This window comes from Mytilus californianus, unplaced genomic scaffold (genome assembly GCF_021869535.1).
Source record: "Mytilus californianus isolate M0D057914Y unplaced genomic scaffold, xbMytCali1.0.p SCAF_14, whole genome shotgun sequence".
Lineage (NCBI taxonomy): Eukaryota > Metazoa > Mollusca > Bivalvia > Mytilida > Mytilidae > Mytilus > Mytilus californianus.
This window is the reverse complement of record NW_026262626.1, coordinates 12,123,402-12,143,974: the sequence shown is the minus strand read 5'-3', so window position 1 is coordinate 12,143,974 and position 20,573 is coordinate 12,123,402. Positions and strand designations below refer to the sequence as shown.

The following is a 20,573-nucleotide window of genomic DNA, read 5'->3' as shown; positions in this document are numbered from 1 at the left end:
AGTATCAAAGCCATCGACCCAGTGGTTGAAAATAAGCTTATCATATATATCAGGATTAAATTGTGTACGCCAGTCCCGCGTTTCTGCTAAAAAAACAACTCATCAATGACGCTCGAATCCAAAAAGTTAAAAAGGGCAAATGAAGTACGAAGTTGAAGAGCACTGAGGACCAAAACTTACTAAATTTTTTCATTTGTACGGGGGAGTTGAAGCGTCACTTTGCTATAAAAAAATCAACGAAAATTAACGGAAAAGGGCCGGCTGTGTTAGATAGACCTCCCTGATCTTTCAGTCGTCATGAAATGTAGCGCAGAGTAAGTCAATATGTAAACCTTCCTAGTCTTTCAATTTCTATAAAATTTTGGTAACAGTTTGGCTACGCATTGATATTAATACTATGAAAAGGATATTTCTGGAAATTTTCATTTTCGATTTGTACGGCGGTCTTCAAGTGTCACTATACCATCAAAAATAGGTCAAAGTCTCAAATAGGCGGACGGCAATATGTGTAATTTTCTTGTAAAGTTTTAGGTATCTGGGTTGAAAATTGAAGGAGAGTTGTCACTCCCTCTCATCTTTGATGAAAATGAATAAGTTTCCTAGTCTTGAAAATGAGACAAAAATCATCAAACAATTCCATAAGAGCAGTTGCGCAATTTCAACGTATGTGCAATCCTCCTGCAAAGTTTCAGGGATATAGTTTGTGGGAGAAGTCGATTGCACGAAACTCCTTCTCCCTTTTATAAAATTTGCTGGAAAAATAAGAAAAAATCCTAAAAATAAGTTCATTATAAGAGGTGCACAACTTCAACATATATGTTATTATCTTATGAAGTATCAAGGGTCTGGGTTGAAACTGTAGGAGAAGTTGATTACACAAAACGTGCCTCTTTCATAAATTTAACTGAAAAACGACTACGTTTCCAAGTCTTGAGATATGAGAAAACGTTCTCAAACACTAAGTTCCCCAGGCTGGAAAAATTAGAAAAAAATCCTCAGACATTTCCATAATAGCAGGTAAATAGATATTTGCAATTGTCATGTGTAGTTTCACGAATCTTGGCAGAAAACTTGGTAGGAAAACTTGAATCACACATTATGGATCACCATACTAAAGACTGGTTTTGGACATCGTCCAACCCTGCCAAAAATCAACGATAATAAAAATGATTTCCCTAATATTTGATCATCATAAACGTCTCTTGATGTCCTTAATATCTGAATATGTTAGATAACTGTACACATGTATGTATAATTTTATGTAGATGGAATGATCTTGAGGGATTATGCAATGACCTGAGCCCTTTACCTGAATTTTCCACGATTTTTAATTGCAAATAAAACACTTTAATCTTATCTTTAATATCAAAGTTGAAATGATTCGTGGAAATCTCTTTGGTTATATCTGTAACTATACTTAGTCTAATTGCTAGCAAAATTGATATGAAAAGACCAGGCGGGTCCTGTTTTGGGATAAGAAGGGACTATCGTAGTACCGCGAGAATTATACATGTACTTATTGGTAAGAAAAATAGGAATGTAAATTACTTAAATAAATCAATAAATATTCCCAAGGTAAACTTTGTATTTATTGCAATGATCAACATTTCCCTATAGAATGTAAAAAGTTCACAGATAGCAAATCAAGAATGGAGATTGTAAAGGAGAGAAATATATATTTCAATTGTTTATAAAATATCAGAGTGTAGGTCGACAAACATATGTCTAAAATGTAAACGTAAGCACCACACACGTTTGTGCAATGAATCATCGAATCAACAATCACAGTCAGCATATTACTAGTAGTAGTGCAGAAAATGGCCCGCCGATCATGCATACATCTGCTAAACTGGAAAATTCGACCGCCTTCTTGAAAACCGCAATAGCTCCCCTATGGTCACAGAATCAGTGCGCCGACGCTAACATCCTTTTCGACGAAGGAGCGCAACAATCATTTATGACGCAGGAAATAGCAGACAAGTTGAACGTCAAGCCAGACGGAAAGGAAACCCTCAACATGTCCGCCTTTGGAGATTCAGACAAGAATGTTCGCCACATAAGTAAGTGTACTTGAAAGCAAACTCATGTGAGACACCTGATTGTACCTACTATAGCAGCACCGATCCAGTATAATCGCAGGTACATTTAAAAAAACTACAGTATTTGTAGCCCACCTAAATACCTTTGACATTTCATTCCTCATTGGAGCAGACCACTTATGGAATGTAATTAAGGACGACATAGTTCGAGGCGACGGACCGACAACAATGAGCTCAAAAATATGATATTTGTTAACTTCATGTGGTGCAATACGACAACGCAATTTACACATGATGCTTGAATTAACAAGTCATGACGGAGAGGATATTGACAGGTTTTGGAAGAAGGAGCACAATTTCAAAAGCAACTTGATTCAGTGATAATTTTATAAGTAATTCATGGACTGTAAAGTTTCAGTATTTTTATTTCATTTCATTTCACAGACAATTTTCTTAATTTCGATACATTGTTCATTGAGACTTTAATTGCACAAACTAGCGGCCCCGAGTATGTTGAGGGTAAGTAGAGATTACCATAGTACTTCCGGAATTATACATGTACTTATACGCATTAGCGCTGTCTATGTAACGTCATGGTATCTATGTGTAAACGCTATTGTATTTTCATAATTAAATCGTTCTTTTGTAAAGACGTTTTTATTTCACTTTAAACACACAACGCATTCATCAATATACGATCACGAGAGGTCCCATTGTTATTTAAGCGTTCTCCTGTAGATATTTGCAATATATTTTGGATATACAACTCGCTCTTTGCGTCCTACGTACATATCGAAGAAATACAGTTTCGAAAATGTCCTTTTAAGGGTTTTCCAAAGTTAATGTCTATTAACATTTTAACATGTTACAAGACCGTCCATTCGTTTTTGTATATTGGAAATATCATTATGTAAACGCATCTACTATAGCATTTGATCGATAAAAACATGGAGATGATAAACAGAAAATTGTGATTTACCTTATGGTATAAATTCAAGGAGAAATATAATTGACGATAACATGTAATGGTCACAAAACGATTTCCTACATCTCTTTTTACTCCTTTAAACTATAACTATCATTTTTAGGGTATCGAATATTCAATTTCTTATTACTTTTTAACTAAAATAAGTTGAATATCTAACGAACTGCTAGCAGCCAATTTGTTATTGAATATGGAATAACGAATAACGAACCGGCTGATAACTTCACGTACATAAAGAATAGATGGATTGGACTTTTTTTTTGAGTTGATAAAAATGGAAATAATATTTCATCAAATTAATTTAGTCCTTTAGCGTTTGTTTTCTTGACTGTTTTTTTAAATTCAAAAAAGTGCAGCTTAAACGGAAAAGGTAGTTTGTCTAATGTTGTGCTGTATATATTATAATATATGATATATTTGCTTAATACATAAAATCATATGAGAAATAAGAAGGTGTTCAGACAGTACCATACATGTTTTTTTTTTGTACGTATATATAGGTTTGAACGTTGTTTTCAATTTAGACTTGTTTATATTTTTTCGTTTGGGCTTGTATTATATTTGCATTCGGGTTAATATGATCCGTTCATCCTATTTTGACTCTTTCAAAATTCAAGAGTCTATCCTAAATTGAGGTAAATTATATGGCCTTCCAAATACCGTTTCGATTCCTAACATCACTGAAGATACATTAATTGTCGAAATCCGGATATGGTGTACAAATTTTTGCACCTCATGTTTGCGGTAAACCATCTTTTCCGCAAGTTTATTGTTTTCAGTTTGGTAATAATTTAATAATAAGATCTGTTTTGTTACATCTTGTGATCCGTTTATTTGGCTAACGTCAATGGCAGTCAGCAGGTTTTAAGAACATCAGTTGTTCGACCTGCTAGTCAAATGCGTTTTGTTAAAATATAACCTTTTCACTCATTTGGTCTTTTGGAAAATGTTGTTTGTGCTGTATTTAGACCCCTCTTCCAAGAAATTTGTTTTGCATGCACACGAATAAAAGTTGCGGTTTTTATCCAACGCAATCATAGGTTTGAACGTTGTTTTCAATTTAGACTTGTTTATATATATATATGTATTCACAATTTACAATTTACAATCGAACAATGTGAACGATTTTTAATACAATGATTATATGCATTTTCTTCTTTTTTATTTTCTTGTTTATTTGTACTTGCACGGTTTTTATTGAAATTATTACCGTATATGTATTCATATATATACTATACCGTATCAATGAACAAGTGAGGAAGTAAAACTAAATCGGTTCTTTCAATTACCAGTTAAACAACAGAGCTCAGAAGAGAACACGCCATTTATATTTCATAATAAGCTAAAAGCATTTTCGCCTTTTTCGCTTTGCTGTTTTACCTATTTTTGTTTATATCGTAGTTTTGGTTTGTAATAAATCGTATTGTTGTATATGATAATAAAATAATTGAAATAGTTTGATTTACAATATATATTCTTACGGTATGTACTTTAAAAATACAAATATTGCAAAATCAGTTCGATGCAACGACAGAGACGAACCAAAATCCCAAAGATTTAAGATACCTCATATTTTGCCTAAATATAGATAGACGAACAAAGATGAAGCAAATACCACAAACGCAATGAAAAGTCACAGTGTTGTAATGAAATCCTTAAGAAAGCAAAATGCAAAAAAAAAAACATTGGTGGATAGTTGTCTTTTTATCCTCCTTCTCTCGAATCTCCTTTTTTTAGTCAAACATAAATCTCCCATTATTTTCTTCCAACTGTTGTTCGGTTTTTATTAGTTCCTCTACACCATTGTACATTTCACAAACAGCTTGATATTCAGATAGCCCAAGGCGTCGTTTATTTGATACATCGTAAACAGCTTCAGCACTTTCAGTATGTTCGCCATTCACACCTTCAAAACATACAAACACTCAAGATTAAAGGATGTGGTAATGGAATAAATGGAAGTTTTCTGTTATCGCGAAAGTAACAGTTCATGTTAACTAGCTTGTTGAAATCGGTATTAAATGCTTATCTTATATTAAACGGAGATTCGAAAAAAAAAAGAACATGTAGAAAAAGAAACATATCAAAACATTTACGATTAGCAAAGAAAAATCTAAAGCTTACATATTTCACTCATGAATTTAAAATAAAATATTTGAACATTTTTATAAAAAAAGAAAAATAACAAGAATTCCTAACTTAAAGGAAAAATCAAACGGAAAGTTTCTCAACAAACGTCAAAATTAAAAGCCCAAACACATCAAACGAATGGAAAAGAACTGTCATATTCCTGAATTGTTTCAGCAATTATTAAATCATGTAGATGGTAGATAGTGTTCGATAATTTTTTACCACTAGTCTTACTTAATGTGCGATGGGGGTCTCGTGTGTAGCAGGAACGTGTACTTTCAACTACAGACAATGCCCGACATAATAACAAACGAGTAATCACTAAAACCAATGGTCTAATGTATCAGTCGTTTGAGGCTTTTTTATTTTTTAACATATTTTCATATTTGTAAGCCGAAATTTAGAGAAAATATCTTGAATTAATTAATTGTTTTAATACCTCTAAGTTGCAGATTGTGTCTGTCGCATATTTCATTTAATATTTCTTTATATCTTTCCAATTTCGGAATTTTGAGATGAACACTGGCTCTCAAACATGTTCCAAGGTTTGATGGACAATTTGAAAGAAAACCTCTTTTATTGTCATAAGCAAATTCCACTTTCATTTCAACTTGTTGTAAAGCCTATAATTACAAGTATCAGTAAAACATGATTTTGATCAATAGAAACATTTACAATTTTCATAAATACATTAAAATTTTCAATTAATGTTAGAATATAAAATGAAACGTATCATAATTAAATTAAAATTGTTTTCTGTTTTAAGCATAGAAATGCAAAGATTTGTTTATGCGGATTTGCAAGGCGGGAGACACTTACCCTCTCCACGTACTGGCTTTGCGGTCATAAAACTTATTGTCTGTTAATTTCAATAATCATCCAAGTGTCTATGAATGATAGGTAAGCATATTATCATTAATCATATGCTACTGCTCGTTGGCTTATTGTTACAGTCCAATCTCATAGAAGGATTTTTTTAAAATGTTAATGTTATTCGACCGAAGAAGATTGTTTTATTCGAAAGGTTTATTCACCATCCAGGAGGCACAATTTGTTTCCTTTTTATTTTTTACGTTCATAAATATTTCATATGAATCATTTTTGTCGATATTCGTGTTTCTATCTGAGGAAAGGAAGGGGTTTTCGTCAAGACTTCAAACTTCAAACTACATCATTAAAGACTTTTATAGATCAACAAACGTTATTCCATTACAATCATGTGTCTATAGTATATGTCAATACATAACTTATCCCTAGTCTTGACTGTTAGTTATCCAAAAATAACATAGACAAAATGGTTCCAGGTCAGAAGCACTAATATATGAAAACGTTCTCTGTACCAAGTAGTTAAAATATATTCACCTTTGTCGTGCTGTAAGACAAAGCTCTTCGTAGTGTCAGAAGTAAATTGTTCACAGAAGCATACAGAATTTATTTGGCCATGGCTTTGGGTTTTTTCATGTTTTGTTTGACTCTGGATTTTGTTTTTGGCAAAATTTCTAATATTTCAAGTTATTGCTTAATATATGTATTCAAAATTACTTTAAATAATAACATTTGGTTGACGTCCTCTATATAACAAGTCATCTGATTATTTTAATATTTAAATATAAACTTAAAATGCCGTTTCAGTGCTCACAATACGTTGTTTAATAAGCTTTATAGCTACCCATTCATTACCGTTGCCAATATAAACTTCTGTTATATGTGTACAAAGCCCAGCATGGGCCCATACATCCTCCGAATGACGTCCGAACGAAAAGCTACGGCGAGAGGCGTTTTGACAAGGCCGCGCCTACACTCTGGAACAGTTTACCATCGTCCTTGCGGAGTGTAAATTCTTTAGATTTTTTTAAAAAGCAACTCACGACTCACTTATTTCGAACTGCTTTTAATGATTTCTTGTAGATTTTATATACTTTTAATCGACTGCATTAATTTTAGACTGTTTTGTATATTTTAGAGTACATGCATTTTTTATTTTTTATTTTCTTATTTATTTTTTATTGTTTTATCTGTATCTGCTTGTTTGTATTTGATTCGTATTAGTTGGTGCTTTGTATTTATGTTTTATGTATTTTTGTGTTTTATACATTTTTAATGTGAAGCGCTAAGAGTAATTGTTCTTATTATATAATGCGCTTTATAAATATTGTATTTATTATTTATTAGAGACGAATGTACATGATATTTGATTTAAAAAAACAAACAAAAAAACAAATAAAATAATAATACCTATATTATATTAAGAGCATCATAACCACAAAAGGATTATTCGTTTTTACCACACTCGCTTCAGTCCGCTTTGCAAGATGTTTGAAATGTTTGTATTGAACACTCATATCACAAATTAACACCAATACTTCTAAACAAATTATCGGAATCAAATTCATGATTTCGTGAATAACAAATATTGTATAAAAGTTTATCATTCAGATCGTCCTAACTAGGCATGACATAATTGCCACTGGACGTTAAGAAAACAACAATCAATCATCATCCCATTAAGATAGAACTTACATAGATTAACCTTTTATATACAGAAGATAGGTCACTTCCTTTTTCCATTGAAATAAATCGCAGATGATCACCTTCGTTTACCCATACAATGAAAGTTCTGTTGTTATTCAAATATACACCTCGCCCTACTGGCCATCCGTCATATCCTCCAGCATCACTTAGTGTACTACAAATTTCAAAAAAGTCACGTGAATATTATGAGTATCAAGTTGTGCCAACTTGATACTGGCACGTTCAATATGTCTTCTCTAGTTTGACAACGCATGTAAATCATGAACGATACAATTACTCTATAATGATATCTAGCCTAGATCACTGCTGATTGTTTAGCAAAGAGTTTTACTCTGTTTGGAGCTCATGATATTCCCTCGTCGTTTGTTTTAAACTAAATTAATCGAGTTTTTAGTTTTAAACATCGGTAAACAACGTTACCTCAAATGTATCAGTCTTGTCCACCGTAATCATTCGGTTTACAGTAAAAAATACAGAATAATGAAAACAAATAGAGAGTAACGAATAAATTAAGAGCATTAAGTTTGCACGTTTAACATTTATTGTATTCAAAGTTTTCTTTTTCTTTACAATCTTAATTTAAAAATTCTGAAGTAAAGAAGTATGAAGATTAAACTTGTTTTTAGTCTTAGTTTGAAATCAACTTTCTTGTTAATTTGTCCACATAAATGTCTTACAGAATTATTACTAGATTCTAATGGAATAATTTGACGTTTTCGGACATTTTTCATAATATCTTTAAAATTCAATGCTTCCAACTTCAGATTTTCTCCCCATAGCCTTATTTTGTATGTTTTTGACTGAACTCCCATTTTACGGAAAAAATCTATAAATCATAAAGGCAATTCTCTTGTATTGCTAATGAGCAAAATGACTCTGTATTCTGGCTATGAAACAAAGATGAACAATGATAAGCTATACCATAAACATTGATACTATACACTCTTATTGTGTTTTTATCAAGTTAATGTCCTTAATGGTCATTGGAATTGGACAATTATAATAAAAGAAAATACTGAGGAATATATAATTATCAACTTAAATACCGACCTCTAAAGTAAATTGAAAAAGGGGAAGTCCCTAAAAACTGAAAAAATCAAATACTAGACTTTATCGATCAACGAACGAATAGAAATCAACTGTCATATTCATTTCAAGTTGACTGCTGCAACCCTATTTTTTTTAAATTTTTACCTATTATGTATGTTTGTTTTGTTCACACATCGTTGTCAATATAATGGAATTTTATGCGACTGTCTTACAAGTGAGAGTTTTAGCTAGCTATAAAACCAGGTTTAATCCACCATTTTTTACATAAGAAAATGCCTGTACCAAGTCAAGAATATGTCGGTTGTTATCCATTCGTTTGATGTGTTTGCGTTTTTAATTTTGCCATTTGCTGATGGACTTTCCGTTTAGAATTTTCCTCGGAGTTCGGTATTTTTGTTATTTTACTTTTTCCTTACTTCGTACAGGTATTATCCAAAGAAAATGGTGAGTTAAACCTCGGGAGTAGTATACTATTGTTCATTACTTCAAAATACAAACTGTTACACGTAGTTCGGCTTTATAATAAAAATGTTATGTATCGCTAAATACATGGTCGTTCTATTTACGCCTAGTTATTATTTGAATATATAATATATCATATTTAGAGTTTAATTAATGCTTTTGAAATTGACACTTAAAACACTACAGCTAAGGAATAACTTTGATTTAGATTTTTGGTGTTTTAACGCCACTTTTAAGCACCGCTTTTGGGCTATTTCGTGACGGCCAGTTTTAGAATTGTAGAATTGACTACTTATGTTATCCAATCAAAAGCTGCATTAAGATTATTAAAAAAAAAAACTTCTCTGTTTCTACTTACTGGTTATCATCTCTGAACATTATATGATCGTCCACAAGTTGTTGATATTCATTTCTGGGCATTGTTTCCAGTGAGTGGTATGCACCTTTTAAATCTCCTTCGAGTGTATTCAATGCTTTTAATGTCATAACTTCCATTTCTTTTCTTTGCTAGAAAGAAGGTTTAACATTGTTAACTATACAGTTTACCCAAAACATAAAATACGTATTTGCTTTGATTCGAACATTTAACATGTTTAATATAAATATGGACTACTTTTTTAACCGTTAAAGATTGATTGAAATTGTTTTCTTCTATTTCATTATAATCACATCTTTGAAGAACAATTCAAATAAGGGAATGGAAATTTCTGTAACTTTTCGTATAATTATTTATCACTTAAATTTTAATGTTGAATAATTTTAGAAGACCCTATGGACTTAAAAATATCACAAAATTAGTCACAACTCAATTTGGTCACAAAACGCAATATTAATATATTTGATTTCATTTTCTAAACTCGTCCCTAAGAAAATTGGGAGGGGAATTGATGAAAAAATGTACTTAGGTAAACACCTTCAATATTTGTACAATTATTCTACAATGGTACCAAGAATCAACATGAAAAACTACATTCCTTATACAGAGAAAAAGAGTAAATTTTTTGTTATTGTGCTAAGTACTAACCTAATTAGCCAAGCGCTTTTAAACTGATAGTTACAATGTGTTCTAATGTGTGATGTTACAAATTCTTTCAAGGTTTTAGATAGGGAGGGTTGAGCGCTAACAAACATGTTCATCTCCGTCACATACCCTGCGCCTAACCAAAGCTATGCATCTGCAGTTCAGTGGTTACAGACAGTCATAATCTTTTTTAAAGTTATGAGCTAAAATCTAGCCTTAAGTTTTGTATTTATTAACAATGATTTTCCAAGGCCTTTTACAGCTTCCTATACGGTATGGGTTTTGGTCATTGTTAAAGCCAATCAATGACCAGCAGATGTTCACATCCTTGTCATTTGATCATTTGATGGACAGTTGTCTAATTGACGACCATATATGACACATCTCCGTATTCATATTAAGCCCATCAACTGATAAAAACACTTAAGATATGCATTTTCTCGATCATTGACAACAGGTTATTTTGTGACAAATGACATCCTTTCCATAAGCACAATTTTGTTAAATGAACCACTGTCCTACAAAATAAAATACAATGTAGGTCCTACTAGTTAAATTGTGATCAGAGTTTGACAAAAAAACCTTTGTATATTGTCTATTGTATATGTGAAAGTGCTTGAAAAAATAAAAATTGTCGACTCTTATGATTAGATCGACACACTCTGTACCCTATAAAAAATGGAAAAAAAAAACTTTGTAAATTTCATGCGTCCTACGCGATTTTCTGAATTTACCTTTATCAGAAACTCTTAAAGCCGAATATTTGAAAGCAGAAACAGTTGAAGAGCTATATGAATAAAAAGGACCTACAAATAATAGCTAACAGCATCTTACGGTCAACGTTGCCAGAGGGAGTTGAAACCTTATCCTCTTAAAAATATAACGGAAAAGAAAAGTTTGTTATAAATTTTATCAGAACCGAAATATATTAGGGATATTTTCCTCAAAATCAGCGAAACTCAATAACAAGCATTTTATCATGTAAACTAGTTGAGTTAGTTTACATTTTTAACCTTGAACCCAATGCGAGAGACTTCTTGAAATACTAGCTATGTTGAACATTTGGCAGTATTGTGAAAATATGACGGAGATCAAAATCCTGTACACATCCACTTTCTCGGTACATACATAATTATGTAACATCCTCTACATTTCAAATTGTTAGAGAAGTTCTACAGATATACAATATACCCTTAAGGTGGACGAGAGACGATCCTAAGAACAGAGGGGAAAGACTTAATGAAAGAAGTTTATTACTAAGACCCACCTTTTCGCAGAGGGAATAGAATAACTTAACAGATTATATCATAGACGGTTTTTTTCATGATTTTGTTTGGCCTTGTGCACATTAATCTTAAATTTCCATTAATTACCCTTCCCCCTCTTCACCTCCCCCCTATACAAACGCAAGTGCGCTGAAAATGTACAAGCAGTTAGGTAATGATGAAGTTATTTTGAGTTGTGATAGATAAAATCATCGAAAAAAACTCTTCTGATCAAATGTACGAATGTTTTTCGATTAGTTACCATACCGTCAACAACATATATACATTAGATCCATGTATGAGGGTCTGTATGGGGGGACAAACATTGTTTTCCTCTTTAATATTTTAGAACACTGTTCTCTATTCTTTATACTTTTTTCAATTGTTCTCTATTCTTTATACTTTTTTCCAATTATTCTCTATTTCGTAAACCCCGTCCACCATGAAAGTTTACCAGGAATATGTCACATATTTAATTTATAATGGCATTTTTCTAATCCTCCGACTCAGCTTATACACATCCTTCCCATAGTGTGCTCTTTAAAACAATAAGTATTATAATTACCACATTTGTTAATAAAGGTGGATATGGAAATCCCTTATGACAACGTCCGATGCGAACACGAGTTGAAATGATAAAATCCCCTGCCTCGTCGAGTTCCCTAAACTTAAGGTTGGTCAGGTCGCCGTAATCACACTTAGGGTGGTTGACTTCGTTTACTCTATGAAAATCGCATATGATTGGATTAAAGAGATCTTTAAACACTTTATAACCTTCGGGATCACAGGCGTACACTCCAACTTTGCTGTCCAGATTTTTACAACCTAAAACGAAACATTGATATGTAAGTATATGCTACACTTTTGTTGTGCATTCGTTAACATTTTCATTGTTAGTATATATACAAATTAGGTTTCAAATTACTGTTATTTATTGAGAGACAATTGCTAAAGCAAGTATATGTAGCCAGAAAAAATAGTTTCCCTTTAGCTGATTTTCAGATTTAAGTTTTAGAAAATTATTGGAGATATGTAGCAGTTCATTTGATACTTTAATCTATATTTTGTATTGTTGATGTTTTATTGTCTATATATTTCAAGATATATAACGATTACACCATATCTGTCATGTGTATTGTTCAGAATGTAATTGATGAAGATACGAAAAAAGAATAGTGTGGTATACGGCCGAGAATATTGGCATGCTTTATTTTTAAAAGGGCCTTCAATTATGAAAACAAAATGATTGACATGGCAAGTAAAACTTCTTAACGTGAAAAAAAGCTTAAAATCATATATTATTTTGTGTCTGTGTAGACATTTTTATCAAGAAAACTAGATAATACTAAAGACTATTTTTAATTTCTTTTATTCATTTCTAGACTTGATTTACTGAGGACAATGATGGGGGTTGCTGTCTTCTTTATGTCGTCACGACCCTCCTTATTTTTTCTCCTTTTCTATTAGCGACGATCCTTTCTCCTTTCTATTGTTTTTTTTTTAAAGAAGAATCTCCTACTAGTGTCACATTATTTTTTCCAATCTCTGACTGTATGTTCCTCGTGTGACAACGAAACAAAATACAAAGTAAAAAAAGCGAAAAGTTTAAAATACTCGTTATTTTATGGTTGTAGCATATAAATTTAATTATAAGAATTGAATGGTTCTTTTTGTAATTTTATAGGGCGTCATGCAAGATGTGCTTCGGTCAACGCTTTAACACCCCAATAAAAATACAAAAAGAAACATCCAATTCATTGTTCATTTTATATAAAGTTTAAAGGCTTCAAATAGTAGCAGTTAAAAGGTTATTGTACAGTGTAGTAATAACATTTGTCGGTATAAATGATCATAAACCCAATTTTTGTATCATTAACAAATTGACCGCATGAATAAATTTTACAAATATTTCTCCTCGACTAATATTCAAACGTCAAAAACTTAATTACCTTATCGTATCGATTGCTTTTAATAATCCATGACCTTTAATGTTAAGGTCAATATTTTTTTTATGAATGATTGAATGAATGATTTCATTCTCATAAACTAGTACATAGCTACAGCGAAAATAATAGTTCATATAAAATACATATTTATTTTTGCATGTGTGAAAAATATACCAATATAATAGTATTACAGTTCCTCTAACCAAGAGGACAGACTTTCACTGACATGTATCGTATAAATCTCACATTTTTTTCTAGTTCAACAACATTATTAGATGAGACTGTATGATTGAAGGAGTAGAGCCTGGAACCCCAATAAACGGCCCTGTAAAGGTGTTTTTTTTCTAACTTCAATTAATGAAGTTAAACCTAATGGGTATACATTGGTAAATGTATGATATTTAAAATTATAAAACAAAAATTGTATATCTGCTTCATATTTATAAATATATTAGCCTGAAATAGGAATAGATTTAATTTTCGTTCATTTTTTCTAAAAATTCGTCATTTTTCCACCTTTTTCATGATTTTGTATGTGGCGCCACCCCTCGCCCATTGAAATGTTTATTGAAAAGTAAAGAACATGGTATATAAAGAATATTTCAGCAAAAAAATTTGTGGGCGAAGGGTGGCGCCACTGTTAAGTTTTCAGAAAACTGTAATAAATTTTGCAGAATTCTGCAAAAATATGGTTTTTACGAAATTCCCCTTCATTATGACGTCACAATTACGTCACTAATGACGCAATTGGTGAAATATGTTTTTTAACTGAAACAATTGGACATTTTAACATAAGTTTCAATAAAGTTTTCATTACATTATCACAGTGAAAATTTTTCAGATTTTTAGGGCCAAAATAATGTGGTAAATATTTATTATGATGAGTTGACATTCATACCACATCTCCTTGCTTTTATATTATTTGATCGTATCATTGAAAATATTAAAATCATCGAGAATTTAAAATATTCTACAAAATTTGCAGCATAACGATACATTTGCATTGATAAAGAATTAATATAAAATGAAATTTAGTCAAAACTTTCCTAATGTAATTATTGTAATTCAATAAAGAATTTTTATGTTTCCATATTTTCTCATTATCTTTATCATAATTTATAGCAATTTCATTTATATTCGGGAAATTTTTGTTGTTTTTAAGTCTGTTTCAAATTCTAGTTATATTCCATCTTTGAGGTTTTTCTCTCTCGACAAAAGCAGTATCAGTATATAGTTGCTTGCTTACCTGAGCGTATAACATCAGCTAATGTTGTTCCATATTTCGTTGAAAGCTTCTTTAAATGTATGTATTTCTTTTCAGATAAATGTTTCTTTAACAGAGACTTGCTTGTATGTGTACTGATTTTTCTCCATAGGTCTTCTAATTCTATGTACGCCATGTCTACATAGATATTTACAAATGCTAGTACTGATGCGTAATAAACTTCTTTTTTTATGATTTAATTTAACTTTGTACTGATATATATGACTTTTTTATATGAATCGCACTGTCTGCGATGCGTAAAACGTTCAAAGGCTACGCTACAGAGAACTTCGTGGCTGTTCGTTCATTAAGATTATTTGCAATGGACCTAACAGAGGCGGATTTCTTTTGTGGAAAAAATTGGTTGATTATATAGAAAGCATGACTGGAGCGGGCCCCCTCTTTAGCAGTCAGTGCCCCTCTCCAACAAAATCATCATCATGTTCGCATCACAATAAATAGCAAATTAGAAAAAAATAAACCTATTACTGTACGAATCCTAATATACCTATATTGTGGTCCTTTTAAAGAGTAATTTACCTGACACTATGAACAAAATATTTGTTATCTACCATTATGACGTAAGCTCCTTTTATATATTAACATTTCATTTTTATTTCTATATTTTGCCGCTTATTTCTTACGAATTAAAGAAGGGAAATACTAAGTACGCGACAATTTAAGTATATGTATAACAGTTAGAGGGTTATAATTTTCTATGTACTTTTGTTACTTATAACTATGGACTCAACTGTGCCTATTAATGCTAACAATGTTTTATGTTTCATTACAGATGGCCGTGGTCATTGTTCAACATTAAAGACTTGTGTGAATAAATAGACATTGTTCTTGTTTATGACCACGGCCAAAGATTACTGAAGACCTGTGGAGAACAACACTGAAACGACAATGCCTGCAGTACAGTGTCCTATACCAGGATGTGAATATGTCACTGACGATCGTGATGCAGTAATCGTAGCAGCACTCATCACTGCTCATAGCACAACAAACGCTCCGGGACTAGTCACAGCAGCGAAAGTAGAAAAAGTGAAAAGACCGGTTATATCAACAGCTGGTACTAGTGAGGAATGGGCATATTTTGAATCACGGTGGTCCGATTATGTTGAAGCAACAAACATTTCGGGCCGTGACAAGGTAGTTAAGCTTCTAGAATGCTGTGATGAGCAGCTACGCAAGGAATTGACACGATCAGCAGGGGGTAGTCTAACAAACAAACATGTGCAAAAAGTGTTAGCCGCAATCAAGAAACTTGCTGTTTGTGAGGAAAATACGATGGTGGCCAGAGTCACACTTCATAATATGCGCCAAGACCGTGACGAACCAGTGCGTAGTTTTTGTGCACGTTTGCGAGGACAAGCCGGTGTCTGCAAATTCTTCATAAAGTGCCCTACTTGTAACACAGATATGAACTATACAGACATCATTATTCGGGACGTTCATGCACGAGGCATTTCCGATCCAGAATCTAGATTACTTGATTCTCAAATGGTTCAAGCAGCTAGAAGCTCTTATAAAAAGGCAAAACAGACAGCCGTGAGTGACAAAAATGAAGTTTGTTCATATTGTGGCAAAAAGTGACACGGCAAAAGTGCATCAGCTTGTCTCCGTAAATCAGATTGCCCTGCATATGGCCGTAAGTGTGGATACTGCAACCGTGAACACCACTTTGAAAAGGTTTGTAGGAGTAAGGAAAAATCAAAAACTGGTATAGCTACTCATAATACAGACGATTGTGAAGGTGCTGTGTTTGATTCTCTATGTAGCATATCCAGCGATTCACATAAAATAAATGGCAGAACGCTAGCCATAGACCATCATCTTTATGATAATCTGTCAGATACCTGGATCAGCAAGGCATCGCAACCACAAGCATTCGTCAACCTTGTTTTGAGAATATTACCGGAAGATTATGAAGCATTTGGTTTCAACATGACTAAAAGAAAAAATACTGTTGCAATCTCTGCTATGGCGGATACAGGATGCCAGAGCTGCCTTGCCGGTATCAAGATCATCCATCGACTAGCAATAAATCAGACTGAATTAATCCCTGTCAATATGAAAATTCTTGCTGCCAACATCAAAGGTATCACGATTCTTGGTGCAACCATACTCCGCATCTCAGGCAAAGATAATCAAGGTAGACATGTCGAAACGAGACAAATGACGTATGTTACTGACAACTCTGATAAGCTATTTATCAGCAGAGAAGCTTGCATTGCTCTTGGAATGATCTCCGACAGGTTTCCTACAATTGGTGAAATTGACGATACGCAACAAACTCCCGGTACTGAGAATCCTCACAACATCACAAACAACATCGGAAGTGTTAACGGCCTAGACACCACCTGTAACTGTCCTCAACGGAAGCTGCCGCCTCCAATGCCGAGGAACTTACCTTATCCAGCAACTGAAGACAACCTCGCAAAAATAAAATAATTTCTCATGGACTATTATGAATCTAGTACCTTCAATACACCTGTGATCACCAGGCATTGCCACTGATGGATGGACCACCAATGCGATTGATGGTGGATCCCGAAGCTGAACTTGTTGCTCATCACACTCCAGTACCAGTACCAATCTACTGGAAAGAGGAAGTCAAAGCTGGTCTTGATCAAGACGTCCGACTTGGCGTATTGGAACCTGTTCCGGTTGGAGAACCTGTCACATGGTGCCATATAATGGTCGTTTGTGCCAAGAAAAATGGAAAACCACGTCGCACTGTTGATTTTCAACCCCTTAATGTGCAAGAAACACGTGAAACACACCATACGCCTTCACCTTTTCACCAGGCTAGATCAGTGCCAATTCCTGAGGAGGATCGCCATCTGACTACCTTCATTACACCCTGGGGTGAATATCGTTACAAGACGGCTCCACAAGGTTACATAGCTTCAGGCGACGCCTATACAAGACATTCCGAACAAAACCAAATGTGTAGATGACGTCCTTCTATGGGCTGATTCAATTGAGGAAAGCTTTTTTCAAGCTGCACAATGGCTCGATATATGTGGTCGTCATGGCATTACTCTTAATCAAGTTTTGTCTGCTTTACACGCAGCACACCAAGGAGTAACAGTAATGATTTCTAGAGCAGAGTCATCGGTTTTTTGGTCAGGTATCACCCCCGCTATTTCAGCACAAAGAGCCGGATGCAATAATTGTAATCGGATAGCACCTTCTAACCAGAGTGCTCCACCCACACCTATGATGTCACCAGACTACCCGTTTCAATGCTTCTGTTCTGACTTCTTTCAATACAAAGGGATTTGTTACCTTGTCATAGTTGACCGATATTCAAACTGGCCAATTGTTAAAAGATCATCAAACGGAGCAGCCGGACTCATAACCTGCCTTCGACGCACATTTGTCACTTTTGGAATTCCCGACGAACTAGCATCTGATGGTGGTCCTGAATTTACCTCTACTGCTACCAAACAGTTTCTTCGTGACTGGGGTGTACACCATCGCCTATCGTCAGTATCTTTCCCTCATAGCAATTGCAGGGCGGAAGTTGGAGTAAAAACCGTTAAACGCATGATTGCTGATAGCACTGGTCCCAAAGGTAATCTCGACACGGACGCATTTCAACGGGCCATGCTTCAGTACAGAAATACACCTGACAGACACAAAACTTTCACCTGCGATGTGCGTCTTTTGTCATCCAATCAAGGATTTCATTCCGATTCCGCCAGGAAGATATTCTCCTCACAATACTTGGAGGGAAACGTTAGATGCCCGTGAAGAAGCTTTAAAAACCGCCACATCAAACAGGGCGAACGCTTATCAGAACACACAAAAAGACTACCTCAACTTGCAACTGGCGATTGTGTGCGTATTCAGAACCAGATAGGGCATTACCCACTCAAATGGGACAAAACTGGCATCATCATTGAAGTCCGCCAATTTGATCAATATGCAGTAAAGGTTGATGGCTCTGGAAGAGTGACTTTACGCAGCCAACAGAATTTCTCAGGAAGTATGTTCCTGTTAAGGGAATTAAAACAACAAAGACTATACAAGATGACCTTTGTTGTAAGAATGTACCTGTCCCATCATCATTCGACACCAAACAAGTACCACCACCGACTCCTGATACATTAATGGAAACCCTAAAAACTTCTACTCGTGAAAAGCATTATCCACTTTGTCAGGCAGCTTCAGACTCCAAGGACAGCTCTACACCAGAATTCACCTATTCACAAGATTTAAAACAACAAAGACTATACAAGATGACCTTTGTTGTAAGAATGTACCTGTCCCATCATCATTCGACACCAAACAAGTACCACCACCGACTCCTGATACATTAATGGAAACCCCAAAAACTTCTACTCGTGTAAAGCATTATCCACTTTGTCAGGCAACTTCAGACTCCAAGGACAGCTCTACACCAGAATTCACCTATTCACAAGATTTGCCTAGCGAGCGAAAACTGAACATTCCGGCAACGCCCAAAACAGGACTTTCTTCATCCAAATGTCCTAGAGTAGAAAACACACATCCTGAGCGCCGTCGTTTGGAATTCATAGAAACACCACTTGAGGAACAAGGAACACAGCCGACCACCAACACTCCTCCGTTGATCATTACTCCAACAGAACTTACTACACAACGTAAATCTAGTCGTGCTAGTCGACCACCTGCCTGGCATTCAGATTATAACATGGATTAACAATCATGACATTGCCATTTTGATTTTTTTTTTTGCATTTCAACTAACAGAGATTAGTGTGAATATCATCTTAGTCATATTACAGTGGACAAGTGTTTGCCACCTTTAATGGAACATTACAGGAGCCAAAAACTTAGGGGGAGATAGAGGGTTATAATTGTCTATGTACATTTTTTACTTCTAATTATGGACTCAACTGTGCCTATTAATGCTAACAATGTGTTATGTTTCATTACAGATGACCGTGGTCATTGTTCAACATTAAAGACTTGTGTGAATAAATAGACATTGTTCTTATTTAACGGTACATAAGAAATGACATTAAAAAACCTCAACAAAAAACTAATTCAGTTGTTATAAAAAAGAAGATGTGGTATGATTGCCAATGAGACAACTCTTCACAAAAGACCAAAATGACACAGAAATTAACAGCTATAGGTCACCGTACGGCCTTCAACAATGAGCAAAGTCCATACCGCATAGTCAGCTATAGAAGGCCCCGAAATGACAAATGTAAAACAATTCAAACGAAAAAACGAACGGCCTAATTTATGTACAAAAAAAATGAACGAAAAACAAATATGTAACACAGCAACAAACTTCAACAACTGAATTACAGTCTCCTATCGTTATGATACACATCTTAAAAAGTTTGTAGGCTTAGTGTTTAATTGGTGATGTTAAAATTGCAGAACAGAAAGTAGAACGAGGTGTTATTAGACCCTTAATTGTAAGCGAAACATAAATAAAGCATCAGGGCCCGTATGCATACAGTTACTTAAGTTAAGATTTGTTCCAAACGGACGGATTTTTCTACATGTCGTACGATAAATTAGTACTACGATTGGATATCTTAACTCAGTTGGTTTTATGCATAGCAGTCCTGTATTTCAATCAGAATGAGTAATTACATAAATTAATTCATTGTCCTAGTATAAGCTAGACTTTGATGTATACACAAGTTCAAGTTATTATCATATGGCAGCCGTGCGCTACCATTTCAACTTTATTAACTATTTCTCTTGCCTTTTTAAAAGGTAGAAAAATCGGTATTTTATAAATGAAAAGCAGGAAAAAATCTATAATCTAAAACTCGAAAACTCGAAAAGTCTAAAAACGAAAATGTGAAAATGTAAAATCATTACAAGAATAAAATAGACATGAGCGGGACAATTATTTTGAA

At 33.8% G+C, this 20,573-nt stretch overlaps 1 protein-coding gene across 1 annotated transcript; it reads right to left on the bottom strand.

Annotated features, from left to right (window-relative positions):
* Nucleotides 1-4,757: 4,757 nt before the first annotated feature.
* LOC127724894 (arginine kinase-like) lies at nt 4,758-14,830 on the bottom strand. Its single transcript, XM_052231897.1, has 6 exons — nt 14,677-14,830; nt 12,050-12,309; nt 9,557-9,705; nt 7,675-7,840; nt 5,594-5,777; nt 4,758-4,930 (listed from the first exon to the last, which is right to left on the bottom strand). The coding sequence occupies exons 1-6, from the start codon at nt 14,828-14,830 to the stop codon at nt 4,758-4,760; spliced, it is 1,086 nt and encodes a 361-aa protein (XP_052087857.1).
* Nucleotides 14,831-20,573: the final 5,743 nt, after the last annotated feature.

Excerpts from the sequence above, each read along its gene's own strand:
- LOC127724894 (XM_052231897.1), bottom strand. The coding sequence starts at position 14,830 with ATGGCGTACATAGAATTAGAAGACCTATGGAGAAAAATCAGTACACAT. Across the intron at positions 12,310-14,676 it reads AGCTGATGTTATACGCTCAG|GTTGTAAAAATCTGGACAGC; the intron begins GTAAGCAAGCAA and ends GTTTCGTTTTAG. Across the intron at positions 4,931-5,593 it reads ACACAATCTGCAACTTAGAG|GTGTGAATGGCGAACATACT; the intron begins GTATTAAAACAA and ends TATGTTTTGAAG.